The sequence below is a fragment of the Anser brachyrhynchus genome (assembly GCF_964034855.1).
Source record: "Anser brachyrhynchus genome assembly, chromosome: 6".
NCBI classification, from domain to species: Eukaryota; Metazoa; Chordata; class Aves; order Anseriformes; family Anatidae; genus Anser; species Anser brachyrhynchus.
In genome coordinates, this window is record NC_137700.1 from 29953383 (window position 1) to 29972887 (window position 19505).

A 19505-nucleotide genomic window follows, 5' to 3' on the forward strand; every position below is an offset into this window, starting at 1 on the left:
TCAGGAAAACAACACTTCGATGTCTTTATTTTTCAACATATTCAACACAGTTCAGAAACAACTATAATATAGCTTTTATTTTACAAAGTTGACCATTAAAATATTAAAAAGGATTTAATGTCCATTGACTAGTAGTATAATATGGGACATGCATGCTAAAAGGAAAGTCAATTTCAGATGACAGCCATTTAATAGTGGAAAAGTGAGTTAACGAGAAAGTTGGCATAAATGCTTGAAAAGACAGCATGTCCCCTCATATCCCTTTATCCTAAGGCAGCTTTCCCATTCTACTGCAACTTCCCTACTGTATCCACTTTCTAACCTTTAAACCATGACAGTTTTAATTTTAAAATATTTAGAAATACAAATAATATACCCAATAAAATACATTAATTATGATGAATGATAACGGGAAAGAAAATCTGGCATAGTTGTCTATGTGGTAAGGATTTTTAACGTGGAAACAATCAAAGATACAGAAAAGTCTTTTCATTACTGACATTGGTGAACTACATCCACTGTGTTTACTTCTCTCCTTTTTGCCATCGATGCTGGTTTTGCTGCTCTTGTTTGAATCAATTTTGTTCACATTGTCAGAGGCACTGCAACTGTTAGCAACTGCTGCCAGGACTCCATTCCTTTCTTCTTCAGCCTCTTCATCCTCCTCCTGATTGGAAACAAAACAGCACAGCAGGAACCTAAGTGCACATTTCATTGCCTATTTACTTTAGAAGTGAAGCAAATAATAGGATTTTTCCTACAACTCTTCCTGTGGTTCAGCTCCGTGATTCCAAGGGCGAGCATCCACAGGCACCAGACAGCTCCTTTCAGTTTTCAGAGCCTCTGTATACAAGTAAAACACACCAATTTACACAATAGCTTACCAAAGAAGCTTTCATAGGGCTGCAGAGCAAAGCTGAATGTGCTCAAATATGGCACACTAAGCTTTATCTAAGACAGCAGCAAATCCACAAAAAAAAAAAAAAAAAGTAAGCTGTCTTCAGCTCAGGGGAAACTCTCGCAAAAGGTAATGTCTACAAAGTGAGTAAAGTGGGGCCCCACCTGGCAGATGGAGTAGAGGGAGTTACCAGACCAGTTAGTGAAGCTGGTTGCAGCCCAAATAAAGCACCCCAGAATACGAAATGCCTTCTGCAAAGCTGGCTGCTCTATTCCTTGGGCTTCATGATGAAAAAAGAATTAGTTAAAATAACAAAACGCAATTAAAAAAAAAAAGACGATCATAAAGAGGCATAAGCTGCACAACTAATTCAGTACTAAATAGTACATACTACTTTGTTTCAAGTACTGAAACCCATGCTTTAAGTTCAAAGTTATGCTAAGATTAAGCACATTTTTATGTGCTTTGCTGCATCAAGACAGCCCTGTGGAGAATGTTGTATAAGCCTTCTGGTGGGTTTTGTTTCTTTGATTAGAAATGGCTCAGAGCCATGAAGTTCATGTATGAAATCTTCACCCTTTGAAGTCAGCAGGTTTTCTGCCACTGACTCAAAGGACATGGGATTAGACATCAGCTCTAAGAAAACTTTCTTGAAAGTTCTGGGGTCTTAACTCTGGTTTGGGATATTGCAGATACCAGCAGATCCAAGCCACAAAGTTTGGCTCCAGATTTGTATCTAACCTAAACCTAATTTTGAAAAGTTGGAAGGGGGAGTTGTCTTAATGGAGGCAGTTCTATATCTAACTTTAAGTGTCTTCTGATGCTTTTATTACCTTCCACATCAGGGAGCAGCAAGCAAACGAGAAAAGGCTAAAAATTTGCTTGTGAAATGTAGAATTCAGAATCTCTTTCCTCTGACCAATTCACTTTTTCCATTTGCATCATGGAAATAACTAGATTAAACAAGGACAAACTTTAGAAAAGTTAATAGGTACAACCCTATGCATAGCCACCCTAAAGCTCATTTAGAAATAATACAGCTAATAAAGACAATGAATGCTCATTAAGCCATTTGACAGATCACCATGCTGGTGCAGAATGGTTCTTCTGCCCAGGGTACTTGCAAACAGCCTTGTTCTTGGGCCTTTCTTCATCTAAAATTAGTAATGTCCTTGAAAATTAAAGTGGAGTCTGGACAGTGTCCTCAGACTGCTGTGAGTCAGTGAAGCAAGACAGATGGAGATAGAAAAAGGGATTATTATTGCTTTCCATTTTCAGTTTGAAAAAAAAAAAAAGTCTAGTATATTTTATTTGAGAGAGATAATCATAGTTCATCACAATGTGACATCCTTAAAAATACACTGACTACAAGCACTTATTCACCCCCCACCTAGCCTCCTGCAGCTCTGTGAGAACTGTGAAACCAAAGGCCAGGACAAAAATCTGCCTGTAAAGCACACAGAGGATCAATCCACAAAACTCCAGTCCAAACCTTAAACAATTCCCGGGCTAGTACTAAAACTCAAACCCGGAGTTTTCTGTGGAGCCCAGCTCTGTTAGAAATACCTGGCTCTCCTATTTCAGAAAGCTCCCCTGGCCAAGAAGAGCACCAGGGCTGGCAGGGGAGCCCCCACTGCTTCAAACACAGCGCCCAAGCTATCGCCTAACGAAGGCGCTTGGTGCTTCAAAAGTGAATAAAATAAAGGAACCTGTCAGAAGAATCCTGACTTTTTTTATTTCCAGTGCTCTCATTTTTCAGAAAGGGAAAAAGAGAAGAACATCTATACTTCAAAAATGGCTGGATTTACGGCATTCTTCTAGATAAGAGCCTATTTGTCTCTAAGGTAGGGCTGGCTAAATGTTGGTACAGAATTAGTTGTACTGCAGAGCGTGAAAGGACATTGCGTGCGTACCATTTTTCTTTTCACACAACCACATGTGAACAATCCGCAGGAGGCTGATGCATTATTAGACTGTTCTTAACTCCTTTCTACTCCCTAAGAGACATTTATAATTTCAGCAGCAAATACTGTACGTGGTGCATACGTATTCAATTCTGCTTGTGGTGTTGCAAGGCAGGGTTCTTGCTTAACAGAGATGTATTTACACTAAAAGTGCTGGATCGCATGGCTTAAAAAGGGGAAAGTTAATCTCAAGAACAGCCACAAACACTAGTTTATATAAAAAAAAAAACTACAATCTTATAAACTGGCACTATGAAGGGACTTTTCAGACTCATTATGGAGAAATGAATATGATGACAGATTAAGATGTTTCACATTATTAAAAAAAAGCATTACAAGAGTACAACTGTGACTCTAATTTTAAATGTCACACTACTTAGATTTCTCTGGATTCCAACTGTCAATGAGAAAATGGCAGCTGGCACTAAGAAGGGCTCTGTTTGGACACAAAATTGATAACACAAAATATAGGAAAGGTACTGTACATCTTCTGACACTACAGGGGACATGCTGCTGTGGCTGCTGGTTATGCTCACTGAAGTACTTGTTGACATCTAACAGCCAGCAGAATCGAGAAAAGTTGTTACTGCCATTGAATGCATTGAATAGATGCTCAAGATTAAAAATACCTCAACCAGGAGTGTTGCACACCTGGAGCTTCTTGAAGTGTTCATACAGAGCACACAATGTTGGCACAGAAATGCCAAGTATGCACAACACTGCCCTTGTAAACTAATTTTCAATTTTCAGTCTTTTCCCCTTTCTGCCCCAAAGGAAGAGGTTTAGGCGAAAGACAGATGAAGTCCAAGAATGATTTCTCTGCTTTATAGAAGGACACAATTCACACCTGTGTATAAATGAGAAACTCATGCAGTTCACATGAATGGCACACTTTATCTGACCTTTTAGCAGGTGGTTCCCCTGCTTTGGCCATTCGTTTTGAAGCTCTGTGGGTACTGCTTCACATAATGTGAAACCCTGTAAGAGCATGGATATGATGAGCTGTTTCACCAGTTTTTTACTACAAACTGGAGATCACAAAGGTCTCAAAAGAACTTCATATGCCAGTGCACAAGTGCTTTAAAGAACAAAGCAGAAAGCAGTGCAACTAATTCCTACACAAGGCAGAGGTTTACATTTTCAATTCACCTCCTAAACTTATTTACATAATTCTGAGTGCAAACATTATATCAGCTCGCATGAGAATAACAAACTGAGAAGTGAGATTTCTAATTACCCTATGTCCACAAGAGCACATGATAATGAGGAGAACACATTTGTGGTGACGATAATCACACTGAAATTTGTTAAGTGCCTGCTAGACAGTGACATGACATTTTAGCTAGTACTTCTGTCCTTGTGATATTTTGTTTTTCACTGTGAAATGACAAACAGAAGCCAGGTGTGCTCTATATGGCATCCTGCTCAGTAAGCAGTGCTCATCTCCTTGGCTACAGTACAAGAAAGACATGACAGGCATTTTCCTTATTCTAAGAAGTCTTGATTTGATCTAGGACCCACCAACTGTCTCTTCCCTATGCTTGTGTTTGTGTGGGCAAGCAGTGAGTTGGACTTGCTCACCCCTGATGCACAAGAAGGCAGGAAACATGCCTAAAGTAACAGATCACCCCTTTCAGTCATTAAGTCTATCACAAAACTGCACCTTAAGTCTTCCTTCCTTGTTTAGGGCTGTACCTCCACCTAATTCCATGAGTTCTCACATCTGCTCCATCTGCAAGTACTAGTGCCAGTGCCCCATATGAAAGGGAAGCTGACACACGTAGGCAAAGGCAAGGGCAGTCATAAATGCCCTTCATAGATCTGAAAATGCTTAATCATCCAAGCACCAAAGCACTTGGCTTTCTTACCTCCAATAAGCTTTCTTTTTTCTTTTTTTCCACTCTATGAGCAAATGACAACCATTTACTTCACAAGATGGATATGCTCAGAGGGAATTGTCACTGATGCTATCTTGCCAGGAAAAATGACCTTCAGGCTTCCCACTCAAATCCTTAGTCAGAACCAGTATTTGCCCATTTGTAGACATTCCCCAGTTAGAGTATGACTTTTAAAACCCACTGGGTGGCTCACCTTTGTGGCCGTTTTTCAAACCTTCTTCACACACCTAGATCTGATGGCAGCTTTGTTTGAACGTAGTCCTGTGCATTTACAAAACTCATCTCACATTCACACAGCCAAAATCCCATATTAGTTGTTGAAATATCTAGGCGTAAACAAACACACTTCAGCTGATCTTCGTTGTTTTTAAGCTTTGCTACTTGAACTCGAGACAGTAACCTGTTTCTTGAACGTATTGAGGAGCTTTGTTTAGGCATTTGCAATGCTCTATTCTAGTATTGCTTAAATTGTTAACAATCTTTCTTCTGGCCATTTAACTGTACAGCACTCAACCAAACATCTTCCTGTATTTTTTTCCTCACATTCTCATTTCTCATGCTTTACCAAAAAATTCACGTCTTTATCTTTGTCTAGAAAATTCATAAGCTGCTTTAAATTTTCTTTTTTGTCATGCGTATTAGACTCAGTTCCATAATTAAAAGCTTTAAGACACTCAGCTTCCAACTTTCTCATGACTTTGTTTTCACTGCCAAACACTGAAGATGGAGGATATAACAGAATTTCTTCATGAAACTGTCATGATTATTTTAGCAAGATGACAACCACCAGACTCAAAAATGCCTATGTTGATTTGATCCTTTTTTATTTTAAGTCTATTTCACAATATCTCACCGTTCTAGGAAGCTCATTAGAGCAGCAAAAAACATTGCTATAATAATGACCCAGAACAGAAAGTGAATCACAGTCTGAGCTTCAGTTGCAGCTGTTCAGAAAGAAGGTCTAGGTGGAAGGCTATAGGGACCTGATATACCTAAGACATGAAGCTGTCTGCTAGTAAGCTGATTCACGTATCATGCAATATACAGAAGGTTTCCTAAGTGGTAGATAATAAAACTTTGTTTGCTTTTGCTTGTACAGCAGTAAGATCAAGCCGCCTTGCTCAGTCTAATTTTTGAACTGTAAGAAAGTGTATGCCATTGCTTGTGAGAAGGTGGGTGCCTGATTTTTGTGATACATCTAGCACATTGGTGTTTCAGTTTGTTTGACCTCTTCCAAAAAGTTCCAGGAGTACAAATCCTTTTCCTTTTTTCTTGAGTTATTTTGTTATCACTGTCATTATTCTAAAATACAAAATTCTTTAAATACATTTACCATTAATGCTAAATAAGATAACTTAAGTCTTTTTAGCAGATACAATTGAAGTCTACTTTGTAGGTCAACAAGGGAAGAATTAAAATACCTTCGGAAGTTCCTTTGAGCTGGGTCGATGCAGAGTGCAGAAATGAGCCACAGCATATTCTAACAACGCTCCAAAGATGAAACTGAAACAGATACCGAGGTACACATCAATTGCCTTAATAAAGCAATTAGCATTTGGGAGTGAAGTCCTGGCTCCCATCATCAGCGTTGTCATAGTTAGGACAGTGGTAACACCTGTGGAACATAAAAATATAAATTCTGATAAAACAAGGACAGCAATGAGGCCCTCCAATGCATTTGGGAAACCAGGATAGTCTTTTTCCTGAGCTTCATGAACACCTAGTACGCCACAGAATTTAAAAGGGCATGTTTTGAAAAGGAGACTTCTAAATGCACTTGCGATTCTGAAGTTAAATGCTTGAAAATACTCAAGAAAAATGTTTGGAAAGCTGAGAAAACTGGAAATTAAAATGGAAGATATTTTCATGCTTTAGAATGTATATTATTAACTCATCATCATTGCAATGCAATGCAAATGCTTCCTTTAAAACATTCAGATATTTTTCTCAGTGTAGTTGTCCACCAGCCTCACTTGATGTGAAATCTTTTCTTTGCTATTCTATAGAAGTGTTTTTCCTACCCCACCTGCAGTCTGATCAGAACTGATTTGCATTTTTCCCTTTCAGAATCTCCTTTATTTGAAATTAATTATATTTAATCTCATAATTCTCTTATTATTCCTGTGTTAATTAGTATGTATCATTCACCCTCACAAAAGCCTCATAATTCTGTCTGTACATAGCATGCGTTTGAATATTTTGAAATGATTTCCAAAATGACTGTTTTTTCCTCTCCTTCCAGTAGCTTCTCCCGTCTCCAAGTCTCCTATCGCTACCAAGGACATTTACTTTGTTAAAGGCTTCAAGAAGAATTTGCATGATGTGCTGCAGATGGCAAACTAGAAAAGTAATTCCTTAAAAATCAGAAGCGTTTGCACCTTTTGGAAACGGATGCCATGTACGCGCAATAAAACAAGCATCTTAATGCTCCAACCCTTGTTTTGTTTTGTTTTATTGGCTTCTCACCTATGCAGATTCTGGCTGGAACTGATGACTGGCTTATCCAAAATGATACCCAGGAGAGCACAACCAGGAGGATTGATGGTACGTATGTTTCTAGTATGAAATATAAGATGTTTCTCTTGAGTTCAAAGTGAAACACTAGTTTTGGGTAACGTCCTGTGAAAAGAGCAGGAAAAAATATTTTGAAGGTACAATTCACAAAAAGTTCTTTAAATTATCAACCAGTATGATTTTTGCACATTGCTATACAATAAAAGCTTAACAAATAAGCTTGAAAAAATTAAGCGTTGTGCTGAAAAATTCTAACATGAAGATTCTACATTGAACTGAAGGGAAAAAGTCCATATGTGACATCTAGTCACTTCATATCCAGAGCTTCATTAAAAACATCTTGAATTAGAAATTTAGAGGGGGTTAGTGTGGAAAGAATAAATCCATCAATGCATGGAAAGGCAAGGAAATTTCAAATCACCTATGTATTTAGCTATGCTTATTAACAAAAATTACCTCTATGAGCTACTATATAAACTAGCATAATAACATTCATAGCATCATAAAGTTAGCATGAGTCTAACTGTCTCACTGATCTGGTTTATTTTGATTTTCATTTCATTTACTGTTGCTCCAGATGTGGATGACAGGTACTTTCCCTAGTACTACTGACCTAACTCGCATATTCCACTTGAAAATAATCAGTGGTTTTGCATCTTCAGTATGTTTTCTTTACATTAGAGCAGTGCAGTGTTTGCATTGTTCTAAGCAGTGTCACTGTTATCACAGTGCTGTGGCACTTTTAATAGAGTGACTGCCAGAAGATGAAAGTTCAGGCCCACAGAACCAAAGACAGAATCAGGTTTCATTACGGAACAGCACACTGGTAAGCGAAGTCTAAATTTGAATTCCAGCACACTAACTGAGCAAAATTTAGCTATGCTGGGGCAACAGAAGTGTAGGATCTCAAATTGCTACCTGTCCAACAGATCTAAGGCAAAAGCTTGCTTTTTACTAATTTAATGAGCTGAACAGACTTTTTATTCTGAAGTTCAAGATTAAGTATGTTTAACAGCATTCTTTTAAGAAAATTCTTGTACTACGTCGATCATATATATAATATAAAAATAAAATAAAAATAATAATAATCAGTGAGAGAAAGTAATGCTTGAATGTACTGTGGTTAGATAGCCTTGGCTTCATCTGTATTGTTCCAACAAATGTCGATCTTCAGGAGGTACGTCTGTTTGCAGAATTACAGCACAGTGAATGCACCTCAGCAACAACATCAATGTGCACAGACAGGCTATTTGTGTATCCCTCAGGTGTGCAGCGAGACACAGCGTCAAAGAAAAGCACTTTCAAAAGCTTGAAGTACAAGTAATGGATGCCAAGAAATGCCTTATTGCTGCCAGACTAGAGAATGGATAGTTAAAATTCAGTTTTTAAGTGTTGTACAAACTGAATCTAGAGAACTATAAGATTTGCTAGATTTTCTAAAATCAGAAAGAATTACTAGATTATGTAGTCTGACCTTAATCACAGGCCATTAAGTTTTCCCAATTATCCCTTATTTTGAACTCATTCACTTTGTCTGGAATAAAGTTCACCTTTTACACAGCCATCTAGACTTAATCTCAGGATATCAAGACAAGCAGCATTCATCAAATAATCTGTTACATAGATTAAAATCATTCTATCTATTAAAAATGTGTGTTTAATTTCTAATCTTAACCTGACTTCAGCTTTCTGTCATGTTGTCTCTGCCTTTTCATTACTGGATTAAACAGTCCTTTGGTAGGCAATTCTTTCTCCTTCTGAAGGTATGAATACACTGTATTTAGGGTTCTCCTCTGTAAATTCAACAAGCTTCTAATGGTGGAAAAAAAGGATACAAAGATAGACTTCTCCTCCATGAGGCAGGAGGTACAAAGACTATTTATGCCATTACTGTCATTTTTGTGTGAAAAGAGGAATATTAAATTAACGTACACCTATCGATATAGTAATTTTTACCAATACAGCTGTTCCCTTAAAGTTCATTTTCACCCATCAAAATTGATTTTAAGTGTTTAGTGGACCAAAGTAAACCACTCAAAAATTAGGAAGTGCAACTGTTAACTGTGCAACATTACTTCTGCTTTTGTCTGCATTCATCCTTGTGCTAAATCAAGCACTGGTGCTACAGAAAAGCACTGGGTCTGTACAATAAAAGGCTATAGCATAAAGCATGTTTAGGGAGAGAGAATTAAGTTTGTACAGGCAATTGTAAATCTGTGACTTTCTACTGTCCAATAGCAAGCATTCAAAACCTACATAAAAACTGTTAAGAATGTTATTAATAAGCTTCTATTTAACTAGAAATCAAGAGATATTTCTAAATAGAAAGATTTTCTCTGCAGAGTTTGTAACCCCGACCATCCTAACTGCAGCACATTGACAGCTAGTACGCAAAGGATGATGGCATGGCCATTGCAAGTGAGGGAAGGGTGTCAGTCCAGAGCTGGCGTGGGAATGCAAAGGATGTAATCCATCAGCAGGGAATTGAGTCCTCCACAAAAGTCTTGTCTTTCTGTGCAAACCCCAGGGAAGGATGTGGTGCCATGTACCCAGTAAATGGGATGAAGGGATTGGACAGCACTCCTTATAGAGTTCCACAGACACTTGGAGTGACTGTGGTTCAGCCACAGAGATTTCCTCCAGGAGGAAAAACTCTGAAATAGTCAATACAGAATAGTCATACAGCACCATCTTCTCCTGGTTAACTCCCTACATCTGTCTCTCCATTCAACTTAGTGTAAAAGCCAGATGTGTATATGGGAAGTTAGTTCAAAATATCGAACTTGAAATTCACACTTTGCCATTTTGCTGTGATTTCCAAGCATGGACAAGCCTTTTGAGTGTTCCCGTGTTCTTTCGTGTTATTTTTCCTGATGCCGGAAATTTCTCAAGCAATGTGAACAACAAAGAAAAATAGAGATATAACAGCTTATAGCTGAGTGGTTTTCAGGGAACAAAGAAAAGGCATTTCTCTAACCTTAAGGCTTTCTGCTTGCCAGAATCCAAAAACACATCATGGACATGATAATAGTGGTGTCAGCATTTCTCTAAAGAGCTCAGAAGAGTTTTTATAATGGACATTTTGAAGAAACCTATATACAGAATTCATATGAACTCCTCCCATAATAAACCAAAGGAAAAAGAGGCAAGAAATAGTATGTAATGCATGTGTAGCATCCTAAACAAATGAGCAATGAGATAAAATAAATATAAGGAACTACTACAGTCTTTTTTATCTCTGCACTCCACATGTATCAAAAGTTATGTTTAAAAAGAAACAGATTTGCTACTACAGTTATGTGCATTGCATATGATAGTAATGATGCACAACTACCTTATCTCATTGGCTTTCACTTGCACATCCAAGACTGTGATGCTATAAATCAGATCAAAAGTGAAATAGGTGCATGCAATCTTAATCCTGCCTTTACTAAAGTTAACTCCTGAAAACTGTCAAGCCTGCCCCTTCCTTGAGTGATACCAAGAACAAAATCTTTGCATTAAAGTAAGAAGATGGTTTTTTATTCAAGTTTTTAGCCCATGATGGATGTCACCTCAGTGTGTGAGTGCTCCAATTTAAATTTGATAATGTGATGGAAATAATCTCTGTGCAGATAGTTAATTCTGCAGTGAAGGCACAGATTTAGCACTTACCAAGGTATCAAATCACTGTGTTTAATAGATTGTCAAATATGAGCTGAACCTGAATGGCTGTCAATACACCTATTCTTAACCTGCCAAAAGGTGAGGTAATCCTACTCAGGTTACCCAACAGTGAAAGAAGATTAAGCTGAATAACTTTGGCTTTATAGAATTTACTAGAGGGCAGAAGTACAAAACTAGACAGTAGCTCTAGCTGACAGATGAAGTACAAATCCAGATAGCAGACTACAGTCTCCATATATACTCCCAATTCTCTCTACTGCTTTAAAAAAGAGCACCCTAGAAAATGGAAGGAAATGAACAAAATCAAATTTCAGGGGGTTCTAGCCGACTACTTCTGGTTTAGTGTCATAAAAATTATACCAGTTTCTTTCTCTTAGCTGAACAGGTATAGGTCTAAGTCTGAGGCAGATTTTTCTGAATGCAAGAAAACACAGCTTATTTCTCTTATAATTTGGCTTTTGGTTTTCACTTCTAAAGCAATATTCTAATTTACTGCACTGCCCACCTGACACTGCTAGATCTTGCCATAATACCGATGATTTTAACAACACTTATTACTGCACTGACTGAGAAATAGACAGTGAGCAATAAACCTAAAAACAAACACACACACAAAAAAAAAGACAGGCTTCCTTATCACTCTAGATCATCCATTTTTTAGATATGCCAAAATCATTTCAAAATCATTTTTCTAGCGTGTCTGCTCCTGGCTGATGGCAGAATGCTGCCTCCCTGCGCTTTCTGCTCCCCCCCAAAGCAGCAGACAGTCACAGCAGAGGAGCCTGAAGGAGGGACTGGTGCTCTACAGACAGCATTCCCATTTTAATTTATGAGTATCTTCCCACAGTTACTTCTTATGGACTTGATGAACTCTACTCCAGTAAAAGAAAGCTCCACATCACTCTTTATGTAAGAAGAAGCACTTTGGTATCCTGCACAGGGGTGCGCAGTCAGGCACAAAGAGTACATTCTTCCCTATCATGAAATATGTATACCAACCCCTTGGGTGCCAGATAAAATGTGTGATGTACATCTCACACAAGCATCAGTATAACTCTACCAATGTATCACTTTCTTCTCTGCTTTCACCTTTTAAGGGGACAGTACAAGAGAGCACCTATGTGCTGAAATTGTAGTTTTCATTATGTAATATTTTTTTTTTACTCGTTTATAACAAAAATATATCTTAGGAAATAGTACTGTTTCCATTATTACCCAACAAACAAGTTGTGCAACTGTAATGCAACTTATCTGACTCGTAAGATGCTAAGAGTACCAATATACATGGGTAATATCACAACTCCTTTGTCCCTCCTTCAGAAAACAAATCATAGTCTTCTGCTCTTCACAGTCAGGATCTTATAAACTACTTCCTTTCCTGTTTGTTCTTCAGAGGTGAACAAAAGGAAATGAAAGATTAGGATGGGCTTCTCAGCATGTGTTTCAACTTCACAAAAATGCTTTACAAAAATTGAGCTTGAAATTCAAGTTTCCTAAGAAGGAAACATACTCTTTCATGTAGTAGCTGTGTGCAAATATGCATGTCTATTTAGCTTACCTGTAAAAAAAAAAAAAATAAAAAAAAAAAAAAAATAAAATAAAACTTACAAAGACAATTATGCCGCAGGAAGTTTTCTATGTGTTTGTGTGTATTTCTGTCTGTACTACAAAGAACTTTCCAGAAGTTAATAAAAAAAAGCCTCTTACTAGCTTACTTAGTGTCTTCAATATTCACCCAGTTCATTGCCTTTCCACATGCTTTTCTGTTACTGTAACTTTTTTAGTGCATTTTCCAAAACCGTTTTCATTCTAAACAGTTCTAGCTTTGGTAAATACTATGAAGCATTGCAGAAATATCGCAAAAAGAACTAATGATGGAAAACTTCTGTACATCAACTCAAGTGGAAAGGCTTACTTAGAAAGAGTGATTATCTGAGTGAAGAGCTCAGGCAAGTTGAACATACATGGTAACAGATACATATGCATATGTAACTGCTTGAATCTTAGCTGAGGTCCCCAGATAAGATTATACTGAATACAGTTCTGGGATTGTTTTTAAGACCTGTATGTCAAAGACAAAATTATCAGAAACAACAACTGGAGAGCAATTACAGATTATAAAAGAACTGATAAAGTGAATGACAGAAGTTATTCAGTGTACTGCACCTTAAAAAAGAAGACCTGAAAATCCTAGAAAAGTTAGATTGCTGATTAAGAAGAAATCTCCTTGGGGAACTGCAGAGGGTCCAGGAGAACTGAGCAAGGTAATGTCTCTATATTTGGAGAGAAAGACCGTGAAAAATCCTGCAGACAGACTTCAGACAAGGAACAGCAGCCAGCTCCCCTTGCAGGCTTTTCCAAGAGGACAAATGCCTTATTATCATTGTGCATCAAGGACAGGAGGCTGACTTTATGCTACTGTCTCTTCTTTCCCTCTGTTCTGCCAGAATAATACCGTTTGGATGTGCCACCTTGCTGACTTCATGGTTTCTAAGAGTGGAGGTCTGCCTGACAAAGCTCTGCCTGGCTTCTGGGCAGGGGTTGAGGACTCCGTGTTAAGCTGAGCAAACTGAGCCTCAGTGCTCTTGCTTCTGCTGAAAATTTGGCAGTAGGACTTCCGTAGTGAGAGCAAGGAAGTTGCCAGTCAGCAAAGCAGAAAAAAGCTATCAGCAGCTAATTACCCTCAAGTATCAAATCCCTTTTCTGCTTTTTCTCTGATTAAAAATATTAATAGAGACTGATGAGCTATCAGTTGCTGTGAAAATAGAATAATTTATTGAGTGGGAACACAGGATTCTATCCTGTGTCCAGAACTTCTTGGTACCAAAAACAATGACATACCATGGCATACACAGTGTCTTTTAAGAGATACCAAACAGAAAGCAGTGTTAGTGCACAGGAGAGAAAAATCAGAGTTCAAAGTTATCTCAAAAAGTACCAGAAACAGCGTGAGTAAAAGAAGATGCAATTCAACAAGAGGCAAATACTACTCAGACAGGAATTACTAGCTCGAAATTGCAAGCTGAACAAGGTCAACAATGCACGGGAATTTTCTGCAAGAAAAGCAAATATCAACCTGGAATGGATAAAGAGGAAATGCATGAAGTAATCCCCTCCATTTACAGAGGACATCAGATAGGAACAGGGTACCCAGGGTACCAGCTTGTGTGCAGATAGAGCACAGCAACAAAGATATGAGAAAGTCTACGGAAGAACAATAGCAAAGACAGGAGATCTAGAAAAATGTTTTTATGAATTAAAGAGAGGGAAGGTGTTAGTCTGAGAGAAGATGTACCTGTTTTGAAATGGTGAAAGAGCTGCTGAAAAATAGCAGGAAATTTGTCTTCCTTATCCACAGTAGACAATGCAGAGCACAATGGGTTTGAAATGCAGCAAGGGAAATTAGATACAAGGAAAATATGCTTTTAATAATCACCAGAAAAAATCATCTAGGGAGGCTGAAGAGTAGACACTTTGGAGGTTTGTCTAATTTACTCCTGAAAACATCTGTTAGGAAGTTGGCTGTTGGTATAGATGATCTTATCTTGGGACATTAGAATAGATTAAGTGAACCTTATTTCTACCATTATTTACACAAAAAGCTAGACTGTAATAGTCTTTAATTCTTTCATGTTTTTCCAGTAATAAAGGCAATCTTTTTACATCACCATTTATTACTCTGAGAACGCAGGTGGTGTTGGCTAGACAGCTAAAATAAAAACCCAGCAGCCACTGATGCACATACTCGGTTTTCGGGTCCAAGAGAGTGTGTATCAGTGTCTGCAGAATAAGGATTATAGTTAAAGACCTGCAGAAAGAGGTAAATTCATTGCTAGAACCAATGTCCAAAATGAAATTATTCTGTGTCAAGAAAAAAATCAACTCAAAACTCTAGCCAGCAACATAGTTAACGTTATACAAAGTAACTTACTATTATGTGATTACAATAATGTCATGACTATTATGCGATACATGGTGTTCTTTAAACAAGATTAATCCATGATGTTCTTTTCTTAAATTTACTGAAGTTGCTTATGCGGGAATTTTGCTGACCACATTCTAATCTTGGCTCTGTCTGTGGTTGCATGTGAACTTGGGCTTTGTATCGCTGTACAATATTTCACTTGCACAACAGCTGTACTGTCTGTTCAAGTTCAAATCCCGATTGCTTTTTTTGCTGTGTTAGGAAATACTAGAGAAAAGCAGTGTTGTAGTATCTTTAGCTTTAGCCTTGTGAATCATAACTGTTATTTATAAAACACTTTCAGATATCTATTAATCATGTTAAGGAAATCCAAAGTATATAATTTTTCCCTTCCAAATTGATTACATAGTTCCATAATTTGTTTGCTTTTTTGCATTTATTATGAGCTACAGTAGGCACTGCTTTCCTAAAAAATCTGTAGAAAATAGCACCTAAACCATAGACTTGGTAGAAAATTAAGAGGATTATGAAATTTCATGTAAAAATACTGCATAGCACTTCATAATGTGGCTTCCTTATGCAGTAGAACTGAAACAAGCAGATGTGGGAAATCTTAATCAAATTAAGCTGCATATGCTAAGACATACTAAAACAAAAAGTGCCTTTATATATATGATTATTGCCAACCTAAGGAGAAGACAGCATCATTAACTGAAAAAAGAGCACAATTTATCTGACCATGCCACTTCAGTTGTAATTGGAAATTATTCCATCTGGTAAAAATAGAACTTTTTTTTGGCTTTCTGGCACTGTCTGGACTCTGTGACAGAAGTTGGTAAGAATTAGGCAGTTTTTCTCTCTCTTTCCTGTATGGTGAACAGGTTCTAATACCCTTGTGGGCAGAACAGCAGTAAAGACTTATTCTCCTTTGATTGAACCTGATGTTGCTTAGCCTGAAGCTACAAAGAGGAGGAAGGCAAGCAGATGTCAGTTATATAAGTAGCAAGGTACTTTGTGATCCCTGAGCCTGCTCTTATGTATTTCTTTTCTACTTTTATATCCATTTAGAGAACTTTGACTTTCAGCCCGAATTAACGCCTGAAATCAGACCATGAAGTTTCTCTGGGTCGTATTGTTAAAGTAGAAATACCCAGCAATGCAATACCAGAATGATATGTCAGTGATTCAGACTTAGAAGCATACAATCTGGTGAAACTACAGCTTTGAAGGACGTGTGTGTCCTCATTTAAAGATTCCCCTTGCACATTCTCCTTGGTATGTTCGCTTGGGCAGAAGAGAAACTGAATATGCAGTGAAGAACAGCAATGAAGGACCTAGGAGCAATTCAAGGAGCAGAAAGCACGTTTGGCACGTCTTGAACTCTCCGAAAGCCCTGTCAAAATTTCAGAGGGAAAAAATAAATAAAATAATAATAATAATAAACAGGAGCAGACTCTTTAATGAGGTCAAGTCCTGCAGCGCGGGGAAACTTTCTACAGCTGTTTTCTAAGATCAGCAGAACAGCAGGTCTGTGGAAATGCTTCAGACCTTTTCCTGGGCAGAGGAACCACACGACAGGCAACCTGCACTCTGCTGCCCACCAGGCTGGACAGAGGCTGCCACAGATAAAGAGCAATCCCTACAAGCACTAGCAACGAAGCACAACTTCTTGGTGTTCTAAGAGTACCCAGCATATTCACAGAAATTTCCATGGCCGAAGAAAGGCTTTTGTTTTGCCACATAAAACCAGAGTCAAAATCCCAGAAAGGCTGGGAACTGTCCTGAACTGAGCACCCAGCGTCCATGGTCTCACTCAAATTTATATGCTCAACTTACAGGTTCTTCTTCTTTCAAAAGAGTTCTTCCTGACATTACACAGATAAGTAATGCATTGTTCACTGTTCTTTGGACAATATGTAGCCTCCAAAATAACGCTGTCCAAGAAAATACTTACAAACTTCCAACCTTAAATTAGCTGGGTCTCTGCTGGTAATATCTGAGAGATTCATGTAAGGCTTCAAGAACACGATCCAATAGAAAATGAAAATGTATCACCCAAAGAGAAAGCATAGTGCTTAGCTTCTGAATACTGTTCGGTTTCCAGAGCCATATTCCAAAGTGTACCTAGAAAGGGTTATAAGGGTGTTTTTACCTGTCTCATATACCGCTTCAGATACCGAGGTAAAGTGGTCTTCTACTGTATATTGTGCCAGCCGGAGTGTGTCCAAACCTCGAACTGAATCATTTCCTCTCGTCCAGTAAAACATGACATCATTGATGTTGTAACCCCCTGTAGTGATACACAAGCCAACAAAAGTGTTTATTTTACACAATAGTTAATTTGTGCAGAGTACAGTTATGGTTCAGCTGTTTCTTATTTGTCTGCCTGAAAGTACAATGAGACATAAACAATGACTTTTCTGGCAGAACATAATGCTTGTTCACAAGAAAATTCCCAAAGACTGAATATGCAAAGGCTTATCATTTAAAAGCTTGGAGGTGGTCTTTTTTATATCTTTTTTTTCTCTCACACAGATGACAAACTAACAAAAGAGATTAATACCATATGGTATTTTAAAGGCAAAAGCTATTAAGCTTTAAAGAAATACATTTTTAGGAACTAGAGCACTGACAGCATTTGGACTAAATGTTGAACATGCCCTTTGTTACATGCCAGGATGCTCTTTCTTGGTCGGTCAGATGACGGACAGTGTATTTGGTCTTCCCATCAGTAGAAATGAAGGGCTGAGGACTCGTGTGCCAGAGCTGCACTCTGAGTGAGGCCTGGGACATCACTGGGATAGCATTTTGGCTTGGGACCTTGGACCCTTCCCAAAGGCATCAGCCTAGAAGCTGGTGTTTCTGCAGGCTCAACAGCATGGTACGCTTCAGGGGCTGCGGGAGATGTGCTCTTAACCTTCAAGTGCTAATTAGGAGCTGAGATAGGACACGAATCATCTATCAGAAGGCAACTGTATTTCGCACACACTTGTCAATATGCGTCACAATCATAGCTAAAATACCTCCGTAACTTTTTCCCATTATATTAAAAGGCAGGCAATTTTCAGACTAGTGTATATGATTAATTCAAGATTATGTTAATGTAATTTACATATTAACAGGGAACATTTGAACATCTTTTCCTTTAGCTTGCTTAGATCAATCATTCTTGTATATGACAGACTTTTATTGTCCAAGTTAATAGCTAAGCTTAGGGAACAGAACTACGAGTAGATGATTATTTTTAGACTCCAGTCAATTGTAAGTAAATTAGACTGAGAGACAATAATGCAATACATTGCACTAGGGTATATGCTGTAAGAAGAACAGAATTCTAGAATCACATAAACAGAGATGCATTAAAATAAAAAAGGAGTATTTTAATACTTTTAATTTAATGGCTTTGGGTCTTGCAATATCAAAAAAACTGATTTCTTATAGCCATTTAATGTAGGAAAAAAAGGAGTTCAGAAACTTCATTTCAAGGAAACAATGTGCTGTTTACCAATTAAAATGACAATTTCACCTGGAAATTCTTTCCCTGACCATCCTTTAAATCTTTTTTTCCTCTATCACTGGAAGTTTTATGAAAATTTATCATGGCCAGGGATCTCTGCTCTCCTTTTCACACTTAAAGCAATTAAAGCCAAAACACTGTTGTGTTAAAAGACTAAGCCAAAAGCATAGGTGTCCAAGCTAAGATTCTGATTCTCTAAGACTACACTCTGGGAAATATCTCAGACTTGGGAGATGAAAAATAAAATTACGTTCTTATAAACAAATGGTTGCATGGTCCTTGGTCAAAACAAAAAGGTTTGTAAAAGCAGCTTTTATGCATGATAGACAAATTCATTTTATTCTCCTCCTAAATGAACTGCAGATAAAGTCTAGGACTACAAAGTACCACAGTATTTTTTTATTTTTATTAGATATTGATTGTTTCAAGTAGTGTGAAATGGGAGGAAATTTCAATGCCCAGCTAGGTGATAACAAGTATATCTCCAAATGGAGGTTCTTTTGCTTTGGAAAACACAATAAAATGGTTATGTTAAAGTATTTTCGTTAGCTGAATAATTACCAGGTTTTGATCATCCTTCATTTGAAAATACCTTCAAAATACTAATTCCAAAACTCTGTGAAAAAATTCCTTGGGGGCAGTCTTCCAGATAGTCAGTAAAGTTAAATAGCACATTGCTCCCTCTGCGTAATGTTATTCAGGGGATTAATACTTCACTAATTATAAAATGTTTAAAAAAATTATATGAATGAGATTCTTAAGCTATGTTATTTGACTTTTACAAATAATCTCTCTTCTTTTTACATGATACTGAGTTTTCATTCTAATTCCTCAAGCCCAAAATGTCTCATTACTGTGCTTCGTCGATATTATGCAAGCAGCTAATATCAACGTTGATACAATGTAAGCAGCTAATATCAACAGGGTTAACTGCAGGAATAGTAAATTTGGGATTAAACATTCATAATGCCTAATACAAATTAGTTTCTTTATCATTCTGTTGCCAATTTTAATTTCCCTTGATTGTCAAGCACAAGTTAAGTGCCTTCACATGGCTCTTCACTGAGTAATGCTAAGGGATGAGTTCAAAAAGAAAATTTCAGAGATGGGCGCAAAAACGAAG

At 37.6% G+C, this 19505-nt stretch overlaps 1 protein-coding gene across 8 annotated transcripts in view; it reads right to left on the bottom strand.

Moving 5' to 3' along the window:
* LOC308197096 (gamma-aminobutyric acid receptor subunit pi-like) overlaps positions 1-19505 on the bottom strand; it is a 47387-nt gene continuing 27882 nt past the window's right edge. For 7 of the 8 annotated variants that reach the window (XM_080597040.1, XM_080597041.1, XM_080597045.1 and 4 more), the window contains 4 exons: positions 17018-17155; positions 7227-7379; positions 6182-6375; positions 1-667 (listed from right to left, as the gene is read on the bottom strand). In XM_080597040.1, coding sequence (XP_080453166.1) covers positions 356-667; positions 6182-6375; positions 7227-7379; positions 17018-17155 — 797 coding nt within the window. In that variant the 3' untranslated portion in view covers positions 1-355. Of the gene's footprint in view, positions 668-761; positions 844-6181; positions 6376-7226; positions 7380-17017; positions 17156-19505 lie in introns of all 8 variants that reach the window. The other variant, XR_013952574.1, reaches the window with a different exon arrangement.